Here is an 11,904-nt window from a genome sequence, read left to right as displayed (position 1 = left end):
CCAACTTCTAGGGGAAAAAAAAATCTGATTATTTTTTCCTTAACCAAGAAGAAATGTTAAATCAATAACTGTTGCTTAGGGGAGGTTTTTTGGTACTCCAATGCAGTAGACTTCATTCTTGAATCAATCCCAAACTTCTTGACTTTATTCATGCTTTGATCCCAGAGAATCTACTTCCATACTGACTGTCAAGATCTGCAGCCCCTTTTTTGGTACCTATCCCTCTGAGTATATTTGAGAGAAATTACTTTACTTGTAATTGAGTGCAATAAAATTAATTTCAGACATTGCAACCTTGCACATCACTAAGGTGAGAGAATTTCTAAATCAGATACTTCACAACTAAATTCTGAATAGTAGCATTTTTAAAATCTATGTAGATTGTTTAGAATAAAACTTTAGGAAATGACTATGAGACCATCAAAATTGTATAGATCTAAGACTGCCTGAATCTTCAGGAATCCTTGTTTCCCTGAATATTTATCTCAGACTTTCCCCAGCATTAACAACCTTCCAGTTGTGTTAGGACTACATTTCCCCAAATCCTCAGCCATTAATCAGGCTGGTTGCCAAGAGTTCTAATTCCAGCATATATGGAAGACATCATACTGAGAAGCCAGATTGAAAGAAGTCACGTTCCTATTTATCTTTAAAATAACTGTTTTTAATACACCTATGGTTTAGTAGCCCCATTTAATGAGATAGATATGCTTCCCATTTAATGAGATAGATATGCTTCCTTCCCTTGTTATTTTCTCTAGCAAAATACAGACTTCTAAACAATATGGTGGGGATTGGGTCAGTGAAAAAAAAAAAACCACTAAGTGGGAAGGCTGAGACAGGAAAAAACCAAGCAAGAGAAAGGGGATCGAGATAAGACAGGAAGTGCATTTTGGAGGGACGTGGGATGAGGGTCCAGAAGAATAATTATCCACAAATGAACTGGTGTTGAAAAAGTTTTCAAATTTTTTCAAGCTATGGAACCTGTTCATTAAAAAAAGCTTTAGTGATAGACTTTTCTTGTTTTTGTCTTTAGACTATCATAGAACTTCATCAAGTTCTCAGTGAATCCTAAGTTTCTACAGTACCTAGTTTTAAACATTATGTCATTATGTTAATCCTATGGCCCTGATTCTCAATAAACGACTCTCAATAAATTCTTCAGTTATTTTTTTAAAAAGTTCTTATATTGTTCGTTAATTTAAAGTCTCAATCATTACCTTAGTTTTCAGAGGGGTGGAGGGGGGAGAGAGGGCAATTTGTTCTGGGAATTAATGTACAATTGGTGACGCTAACTATAGCTGCCTTTGCTGCCAAGATGTCAAATCAATTTTTCAGAATTTAAACCTGAAGAGAGTGTATACATTGAATGTTTAGAAGTGGCTCTAAAACTATATCATCCACAAGAGTAGGTTTTTTAAAAAATGAAGATGGTGAACTTGACCACACTATCAAAATCTCCCTTTTTGTATGTATTGTCCATATTTCATACATGTACTAAAGTCAGGACTTTAATCATGCTGTCATGTCCATTATCACAACTTTTTCAACTGCAAAGTTTTCGCTTTTGCTGTTAGTACCCTTCATAATGCCTTCATAAGATCACACTTGGAAAACTATGTCTCTCTCTTGCATCCAATAGGGGCTCCCTCTCCTCGTTACCGGCCTCTGTTTCCTCCTCAATTTGGCTGGGGTCCAGAGGCACGTTAGCAACTGTCAGTTCTTGCTGACTCACCAGTGAAAACGGCCCCTCCGGCACATAGCTCGTGCCGGCTTCCTCCATATCATCCTCCGAATCAGCATGCGAAGATAAATCAGCTTCCGGGGCCGGAGTCACAACAGGACTTTAATCATACTGCCATGACCATCATGTCAACCTTTTCAATTGCAAAGTGTTCACCTTTGCTGTTAGTACCCTTCATAATGCCTTGGTAAGACCACATTTGGAATATTATACCCAATTTTGGTCACCACAATATAAAAAAAGATGTTGAGTCTCTGGAAAGAGTGCAGAGAAGAGCAACAAAGATGATTAGGGGACTGGAGGCTAAATCATATAAAGAACGGTTGCTGGAATTGGGTATGTCTAGTGTAGTTAAAAGAAGGACTAGGGTTGACATGATAGCAGTGTTCCAGTTTGAGGGGCTGCCACAAAGAAGGGTCAACCTATTTTCCAAAGCACCAGAAGGCAAGACAAGAAGAATGGATGGAAACTAATCAAGGAAAGAAGCAACCTAGAACTAAGGAGAAATTTTGTAAAGTGAAAACAATTATCCAGTGGAACAGCTTGCCTTCAGAACTTGTCAGTGCTCCATCACTGGAGGTTTTAAAGAAGAGATTGGACAGCCATTTGTCTGAAATGGTATAGGGTCTCTTGGTTGTGCCAGGATTGGACTAGAAGACCTCCCAAGTCCCTCCCAAGTCTGTTATTCTGTTCTGCCACTAGGAACCACAGAGATCATATCCAATTTATTTATTTAGCGTATGGTTGGTCACACACAGTATTAAAACACTTCATTTTTACAGGTTAAAAACAATTAAAACAATAAAAAAAGCAGTAAGAAAAACCTAAAAGGAAAACAGAAATAACATTTCAAAGTTTAATGTCGAGTTTGGAGATCCAGTCAGTAGCTGCCGTTGTTATGCAGAGGAAGTCCCTAGAATCTCCTGGATACCTTCTGTTAGGGCATTCCCTCACTATATGCTGGATAGTCTGTCGAGGGGCCCCACAATCACATTGTGCTGAAGGTGTCTTTCCCCATTTATACAGGGAGTCAGCACACACCCCATGAGTTGTTCTAATTCTATTATATGTCACCCATATGTGTCGGGGTAGGCTAAATCCTGGAGGTATACTACTAGGACTGATATGCTCGGAGACATCTTGGGGGGAACAGCTATTCCACGCCTCCATCCACTTTTGTGTGGTGTTCTGATGATCGGCCATCAACTTACGCACTGTCAAGATTGGTGGATTTCTTGACTTTAATCGGCATCTTAAGAGATCAGGAATGTATCCATGTATTGGTAGAGAGGAATTTAACAGGATCTTACTATACTCCCGAATGAGAGCTTCTTGTCGTTGTAAGTGCGGGGGGGGGGGGTATGTGACTAAGAACTGGTAACCGGTAACTAGGTGTAGATTTTATGCACCCAGTAATTAGGTTTAGGTTTAGGTTTAGGTTTATTTGATTTGTATACCGCCCTACTCCCGAAGGACTCAGGGCGGTGAACAGCCAACAATAAAATACATAGATACACAACATTTAAAAACCCGATAAAATCAAATTAAATTATTTGGCCCAGACAAATTAAAACACCCCAATAATTTAAAAACAGATTAAAATTTACATATTTAAAAAGGGAAGAGATTAGGCCAAGCCCGCTTGATGGAATAAAAAGGTCTTCACAGCACGGCGGAAGGAGCGCAGATCCTGGATCCTCCGTATCTCCGGGGGGAGCTCATTCCAGATGGTAGGTGCCCCCACAGAGAAGGCTCTCCCTATTAGCCCCATCGTATGGTTAAGTTGAACATCAATAAGTCCTGTATGTGAGCTGTTTATCCATACAGGTGCACAGTATTCCTCTGCAGAGTAGCAAAGCCCGAGGGCTGCACATCGGAGAGTTGGGGCTGAAGCTCCCCAAGTTGTTCCGCATAGTTTTTGTAGGATGTTATTTCTGCTGTTAACCTTGGCAGCCATATTCTGGATATGTTTCTTAAAGGACAGGGTCCTGTCTAAGGTGACCCCCAGGTATTTTGGTGTTGCCTCGTATGGGAGCAGTCTGTTATTTAGGTATACATTGAGTTCTCCTTTTGCCAATTTGTTGTTGAGGTGAAAACATGATGTAACTGTTTTATTTACACATGGGATTAACCTCCATTGGTGGAAGTATGTGCTCAAAGTTGTAAGGTCGGCTGTAAGTACGCCTTCTGTAGCTTCGATGTCCTTGTGGCTATATCATATCCAATAAATGACCATGATATTTATACAATCATAAATCACACCACATTTAATTTGCAACTGAATGGCTACACTAGCATGTATCTCTTGGGGTGGGAAGCAGGGAAACATGAAATCATTTTCCTTAATCAAAGCAGAACTGAAGAAGATCCAGACTCTTCTACTTGAAGAAAAAGTCAGATAATAATTGCCCATAGTTATTGCAAATAAATAGCTAAATAAACTGGATTGGTTCTGATTCCATGTACCATTTTGCAAACTCTTTCTCCTTTGTTGCCCTCAAATTGATCAAAATTGCTTTTGTATTGATTCCATGCAATGCCAATTCCTGGTAGCAGTCCTGTGTATCTATCTGGTTCCACATGTAGAAGTTGATGTAAGGAAAATGAGGCAGCCATTAGAAAAGTTTTAGACATCATTATTCCTGAGATAGTAGTTGTAGTAGTAGTTGTAGTTGTAGTAGTAGTTGTTGTTGTCTTAAAAGTCAGGAATACAGAACTCTTAATTTAGCAAATACAACTGGGATTGACAACAGTTATTAAGTGAAATAGTTGCTAAGTGAGCCTGCAATTGTGCTTATGATCTGGATTTAGATTTTTTAGTCATATTTGGGCTTGGTGACTTTTAAAAGCAAGTAAACTAACATGGAGACAATTTCTTTTTTCTTAGTGATAAAGCAAGATATTTGGACTGACATTGCAAAATGTTGCTCTAGTTTTATTCTGGAATAGTTGATACCCTATATTACATACTGAAATTTCATCCTATATTGATATGATTGCCTCTCCTAAGCAATCTTTCTGTTATCAAAAAATAGAGACAGATACAGATAGATAAATAGAGCGGGGGGATTTATCTGAGATTTTTTAAAAAATTCAATCAAAACAAGTTGAATATCATCAATCAAAATGTTATTTAAAAATAAGATAGCTTGAATAGGCTGGCTTTAAGCTAAGTCTGATTAGACAGATTTAGCCAAAATTTAGGCACTGCCCCACATCCTCCCATTAAAAATAAAGACCACTGAAAAAAAAACAAAAAACAGTTCACATTTTCTCAACCTTTAAAGAATCAACTTTTCATATTCTTAATATATTTTATTACATATTACATTATATATGAAAATTCTTCATTAACTGCATAGATTGATTTTGCCAGTTATTTAATTATCTAAAAATGTTAAGAAAAAAAAAAACCAAACTCATTGGGAAAGAACATAAGAACTGATAAATTATCTTACATTTTGCTGTAGTTCCAATTGTCAAAACTTTTAATAAATTACATAAATTGGTCAGAGGGGCTACTTAATATGCTGTAGACATATTTTGTGTACTATGATTTAAAGATTATTACTTAAAGGTGTATTTTTTAATTTTAAATTTAATGTAGCATTATCTAAAATGTACATTTTTGTAAGTACATAAAATGTTAAATTAATCATTCTAAAAACGTAAATCTTTGCATCATAGTAGGTGGAACTTCACATCAATGGTAGGTGGCACCATCAGTCATTGTGGCTTTATACCACCATATTTCCTTGAATTAACAAAGAAATAGAGTATGTAGTTTAAAGTTTATTGCACTATATTGAAGCTCCATGCCTTATTTTTATACCAGCAACAAACTGAGCCTTCTGCCAGTTTTCTTGTCAAAGACTATATTCCTTGAGAGCAAATACACCTCGAACTCTCATTATAGAACCAATAACTGGCTGAACATGATAGAAAGAAGAAAATTTGGGGGAGGCCATATTCTTGTAAGATCAAGAGTACTGAGATGTTTTGATGATCATACAGTTCAAACGTGACTCTCCAGGGTTGTTTTCAGACTGCTGATACCACAATTTCTTCAGCCTTAGCCAGCATAAGCAATAAGGAAAGAGGTGTGGGGTGGCGGTGGCGACAAACGATAATACTTGGAGAACGACACTTCATAAAGTCCTCTCTTATAGAATGACAAAACTATATATATATATAAAAAAAAGGACTTGCTTGTGGAAGATCTATCAACCTGGTTCCTGGGTGGTTTATTCCTCTACTTTCTTCCCAGACAGTCTGCAGAAGGCTCCCTTCACTTCCCTGTTCCTCAGGCTGTAAATGATGGGGTTTAACATGGGGATCACAACTCCATAAAAGACCGCCACTACTTTTTCCCTATCGGAGAATGTCTTGGCTTGAGGCCTCAAGTACATGGCCAGGATAGTGCCATAATAAATGCTCACTACAGTGAGATGAGATCCACAGGTGGACAAGGCTTTGTTCCAACCTTGTGCCGAATGGAAACGCAAAACAGTGAATCCAATACGGCCATAGGTCACCAGGATAAAGAAGAAGGGTAAAGCTAGTGTGATGGCACTGGTTATTATCATGTTAATTCCACTGGCACGGGTATCAGAGCAAGCCAGTTTCAACACTGCTTGCAGTTCACACTTGAAATGATTCACCACATTTTTCTGGCACAAAGTTGCCTGCATGGTGAAAAAGGGGACAATAGTAATAATGAAGGTGCTGACCCACAGGCTTACAGTCAACCGGATGCATACATTGCGACTCATGATCAGGTTGTAGCGCAGAGGGTAGCATATTGCCACAAAACGGTCATAAGCCATCACAGCTAACAAAACGGATTCAGTGACAGCTAATAAGCCGCTGATGCTCATCTGAGCAAAACATCTGCCCCATGGAATAGTAGGCCTGTCCATGAAGCAGTGGACCAGCATCTGTGGGACAGAGGTGGTGATATAGCTGATGTCAATAAAGGAGAGATTGCTAAGGAAAAAATACATGGGTGTGTGGAGGTGAGAATCTACGATAATTAGCAGCAATATGAGGCCATTGCCGGCTACAGCAATGAGATAGATAACCAAGAAGAGGACAAACAATCCAGCACGAACTTTGAAGTTTTTAGAGAGTCCAATAAGCACAAATTCAGTCACTGTGGTTACATTTCCCCATTTTTCCATGTCACCTGTAAGAGTGAAACAAATTTAAAGGTAAAAGTACTATACGTTTTTCTGGAATTCTTCATAAATATTCCACACAAACATGGGGGTTAAGAATAGGAGAATTGCTTTTAAAAGAGGAAACTAGCTTTGGGAGGAAATGATTCGAGGTTAGATATACAGTCGATATATAGATACCTCAAGTGGGGAAAAAAAGCTAAGTATAGAATTCTTTTACATAATTTTTCTGTTCCACTTTAAGACTTCTTGTGAGCCATAGAGACCACAGTCTTCTAGATTTCCTATTCCCACACAGTTATCTCCTTTTAGCTGATCCTTCTATCTAAAGTTATAGAGCATTCTAGTAATTTTTGTTTGCATTATTTACTAGATGACAAAAATGATTTTCTTAAATATTTTTTAAAATCTGCATCCAATTTAACACTCACAAAGGATTGTCACATTGTGTGCAAATTCCTCTCCAGATGGCTAACAATTGCCAGTGAATGGGTCTTTGTGTGTACGTATTTTGGCCATGGTCTGTAAACATAATAGCCTAATTCCTTTCTTCATAGGTGTTTGAAAGATAAGAAAATTTGTTATACCACTACTGTATCAACAGTAATACAAATTTTGAAGATCTGCCTGAGTTTTTCAGATAATTAGATATTCCATACATTGCAGGAATATACAAACACAACATACATGAACACTTCAAACCCAAGAATACACTAAGGCAGAAGGTTGTCCATCCGAAGGATAAAACACCCAGACACAAACTGGGCAAGCTGATATATGCAATACAATGCAATGAGACATCTGCAGATCTGTACATTGGGGAAACAAAACATCCACATCACAAGTGCATATTTACAACACAGAGAAACAAAGCCATCAGAACAAGATTCAGCAGTCTGTCTGCATTTAAAAGACAAAGGCCATTCTTTTGAAGACAGCAAAGTCCATATTTTGGACAAAGAGGACCACTGGTTTGAAAGAGCAGTCAAAGAGATCGTCTATGTCAAAATTGAACAGCCCTCTCTCAACAGAGGGGGAGAGATATGACAAGATCAATCTCATTTCTACAATAAAGTCCTTTCAGCAGTTCCAAGAAGGCTCCACAGTCATTTGCACTACTCAGGTAACCCGGAGGACACAGGTAACCTTCCAAGTGGCCTCAACGACTTTTTAGAAGAATGCAAATGACCAGCTGTCTGAAAGGAATATAAATTCATTCCCCACTATCCAGTCAGAGCTGAAGAAGCTTCTTGGATGAGAAGCAAAACATCCTCAAAGAAAAAAAATAAGAAAATCCAGTTGCCTCTGGAAAAAGCAGCTTTGGGACACCAACTCTAAAAACCCCAACAGGAAAATAAGTATAATAATTTAATACATGGGACAGTAATCATATTAACTATTAAATTTACACAATTTAAATGAACTGAAATATAAATTTGTCTTAGCATCAGTAAGAATAGCCCCATTGTTTCTGCTTGCCCCACTAGATCTATCAGTGACATTGTGCTCTGTGTCCTTTCCTTCAAACAACAGGTCCATCTTCTCTGTGGCAGGGCTTATCCTGTGGAACAGCCTCTCTCTAGAAATTCAAATGGTCCTGACCCTGTTAGACGTTGCAAGGCACTGAGGATCTGACTGTTCTCCTAGGTATTTGAACAGAAAGTTAATCAAGGTCTACTGGCTAATGTTGTGTTTTATAAGTTAAGATTATGTTTTGACTTGCATGTTGTGTTAAATTATGTGCTAACTTTGTATGCCCCCCAAAATGGGCAGTTATATAAATACTATAAACTAACTAACTTTTGTGCTCTAGTCATCATTAAGGTTTGGATTGTGGTCTCCAGTATTCCTGCCAACCTTCACATACCTCCACCCTGAAATGTTATACATACCTGTCTTCCAGCTCTGAAAGGTTCTTTATTTCTAAGGGAACCAATGTGATCTGCCCCAAAAGTCCAAAGCCAAAGAACTAACCCAGAGTCTCCGTTGGTAGCTGAGATACCACTTAAATACCTTATTTGCTACTCCTTCAGCAGGTCCATAATTTGTAATCTGAGATCAGCAGAAGGAAAGTGCCAAGTCACAGTTTGATTCCATCAAATCATTTCCCTTGAACCCTGATACCTAAATCCAGTTAACCCATATGTCGTACTGTTTACACACTATCCAGTTGCATATGGACAGGTTCTGAAAATTAATGATAAAATTACACTTCCTAAAACAACAGATGCCCCACAACATCTGGGAAAGGATAATTTCACTGTAGTAATTTCAGTGCTTGCTTAGATGAGAGTTGCAGCGTTGTTCCTCAAATGTTTATATTGTCTCTGGAGATATTCAGATTCATAACATCATAACTGAAGATGTGAGATGCCTTTGGGGACTTGGATGGTCACCTCCTGAGATTATTCACCAAAGAGAAGATAGAACAAATATTACACGCATATACATCATTGTGTACCAGCCAAGTTACAAAAGTTACTTGAAGAGTTTGTGAGACTATTCAAAGTACAACCTGTGCTGGGGATGATAAGACTTCTAGTCATGTCTAGTTCCTTTGTTGCAAAATTGGCTTGAATATAATTGAATTAAAGCAAAGCACTTTTTGCATCTGTATTCACCTGGAATTAGAACTATGACTGAGAAATTTCAGCCCTAAGGAAATAAGAAATCATTGTTTTATTATTTATTTATTTATTATTCCAATTTATATACCGTCCTTCTCCCGAAGGACTCAGGGCGGTGTATAGCCAAAAGTAAAAACACACAAATATAAAATTTAAAAACAATTTAAAAGCATATTAAATAATTTGGCCCAGCTATTCAAATAAAACACCCGTTTTAAAATTTAAAAATTAAAAAAGTTAAAAAATTAGGCCAGGCCGGCTTGTTGGAATAAAAACGTTTTGAGGGCATGGCGAAAGGTGCACAAGTCGGGAATCCTCCATATCCCGGGGGGCAGCTCATTCCAAAGGGCAGGTGCCCCCACAGAGAAGGCTCTCCCCTGGGGGTCACCAGTCAACATTGTTTGACCGACGGCACCCAGAGGAGCCCCTGTCTGTGGGAGCGTACTGGCCGGTGGGAGGCTATTGGTAGCACCAGGCGGTCTTGTAAGTACCCAGGTCCTAAGCCATGGAGCGCTCTGAAGATGGTAACCAGCACCTTGAATCGCACCCGGAAGACCATCGGGTGCAGCTCGCGCAAGAGAGGCGTTACATGGGAGTGCCATGTCGCTCCCACAATCACCCACGCGGCCGCATTCTGGACCAGTTGGAGCCTCTAGGTGCTCTTCAAGGGGAGCCCCATGTAGAGAGCATTACAGTAGTCCAGACGGGAAGTGACGAGGGCATGAGTGACCATGCGCAAAGAGTCCTGGTCCAGAAAGGGGCGCAACTGGTGAATCAGGCGAACCTGATAGAAGGCCCCCCTGGCCACAGCCATCACATGCTCTTCTAAGGACAGCTGTGCGTCCAGGAGGACACCCAAGTTGTGAGCCCTCTCCGTGGGGGCCAATGACTTGCCCCCAATAGTCAGCGATGAAACCAGCTGGCTATACCAGGACACCGGGAGCCACAGCCATTCAGTCTTGGAAGGGTTGAGTCTGAGCCTGTTCCTCCCCATCCAGATCCGCACAGCCTCCAGGTACCAGGACATCACGTCAAGGGCATCATTGGGGTGGTCCGGGGTGGAGATGTACAGCTGAGTGTCATCAGCTTACTGATGGAACTTCACCCCAAAACCACGGATGATCTCACCCAGCGGCTTCACATAAATGTTGAAGAGAAGAGGCGAGAGGACCGACCCTTGCGGCACCCCTTGCGGCCTTGGGATCGACCTCTGTAACCCTGCCAACACAGACTGCGACCGGTCAGAGAGGTAGGAGGAGAACCACCGCAACACAGTGCCCCCTACCCCAACCCCTCCAACCGGCGCAGCATGATACCATGGTCAATGGTATCAAAAGCCACTGAGAGATCTAATAGGACCAGGATAGAGGAACAGCCCCTATCCCGAGCCCTCCAGAGATCATCAACCAATGCGACCAATGCCGTTTCCGTGCTGTACCCAGGCCTGAAACCCGACTGGAACGGATCTAGATAGACAGCTTCATCCAGGTACAGGGGAAGCTGTTGCGCCACCACACTCTCAACAACCTTCGCCACAAAGCAGAGGTTGGAGACTGGATGATAATTTGCTAATACAGCCGGGTCCAGGGCAGGCTTCTTGAGGAGGGGCCTTACCACCGCCTCTTTCAAGGCAGAGGGGAGGAAACCCTCACTCTAAGAAGCGTTGATAATCCTCTGGAGCCAGCCTCGTGTAACCTCCCGGGAGGCCAGCACCAACCAGGAGGGACACGGGTCCAATAAACATGTGGCCACGCTAAACCTGCCCAAAATCTTGTCCACGTCCTCGGGAGTCACCGGGTCAAACTCCTCCCAGATAACATTCCCAAGACCCACCTCCATCACCCCGCCTGAACCTACCCAGTCAGAGTCCAAGCCCTCCCGAATCTGAGCGATTTTGTCATGCAGATATTGCACAAAATCCTCAGCCTTACCCTGTAAGGTGTCTTCCCTTGCTCCCAGATGGAGCAGGGAGCGGGTCACCCTAAACAGGGTGGCTGGGCGGTTATCTGCAGACGTGATAAGAGTGGAAAAATAGTCAGATTTTGCCACTCTTATCGCCACTAGGTAGGTCTTAATATGAGATCTCACCAGTGTTCAGTCGGATTCGGAACAGCTGGCCCTCCAACCACTCCCTAGGCATCTTTTCTGGTGCTTCATTTCCCTCAGCTCCTCGGAAAACCAGGGAGCCACATGGGATTGGTACCAGGTCAGAGGCTGCAAAGGCATGACACAATCCAAAGCTCCAATGGCCGCCCTATCCCAGGCAGCCACCAGGTCTTCAGCCGAGTCATGAGCCAGAGCCTCAGGGAATGGCCCAAGCCCCATCTGAAATCCATCCGGATCCATCAGGCGCCTG

The 11,904-nt window shown here is 41.1% G+C and overlaps 1 protein-coding gene across 1 annotated transcript; it reads right to left on the bottom strand.

The window, feature by feature from the left end:
• Window positions 1-5,962: 5,962 nt before the first annotated feature.
• LOC117666616 (olfactory receptor 13H1-like) lies at window positions 5,963-6,924 on the bottom strand. Its single transcript, XM_034419391.3, has one exon. It carries the CDS (start codon window positions 6,922-6,924, stop codon window positions 5,989-5,991), a length of 936 nt encoding a protein of 311 aa, XP_034275282.3. The 3' UTR covers window positions 5,963-5,988.
• Window positions 6,925-11,904: the final 4,980 nt, after the last annotated feature.

Source organism: Pantherophis guttatus, chromosome 2, assembly GCF_059756535.1.
Source record: "Pantherophis guttatus breed Tessera chromosome 2, ASM5975653v1, whole genome shotgun sequence".
Taxonomy (NCBI): Eukaryota; Metazoa; Chordata; class Lepidosauria; order Squamata; family Colubridae; genus Pantherophis; species Pantherophis guttatus.
Note: the sequence above shows the minus strand (reverse complement) of the source record. Positions and strands in the feature narration are given on the sequence as shown.

Bases quoted from the DNA above. Each gene is read 5' to 3' on its own strand.
- LOC117666616 (XM_034419391.3), bottom strand. From the start codon at position 6,924: ATGGAAAAATGGGGAAATGTAACCACAGTGACTGAATTTGTGCTTATT.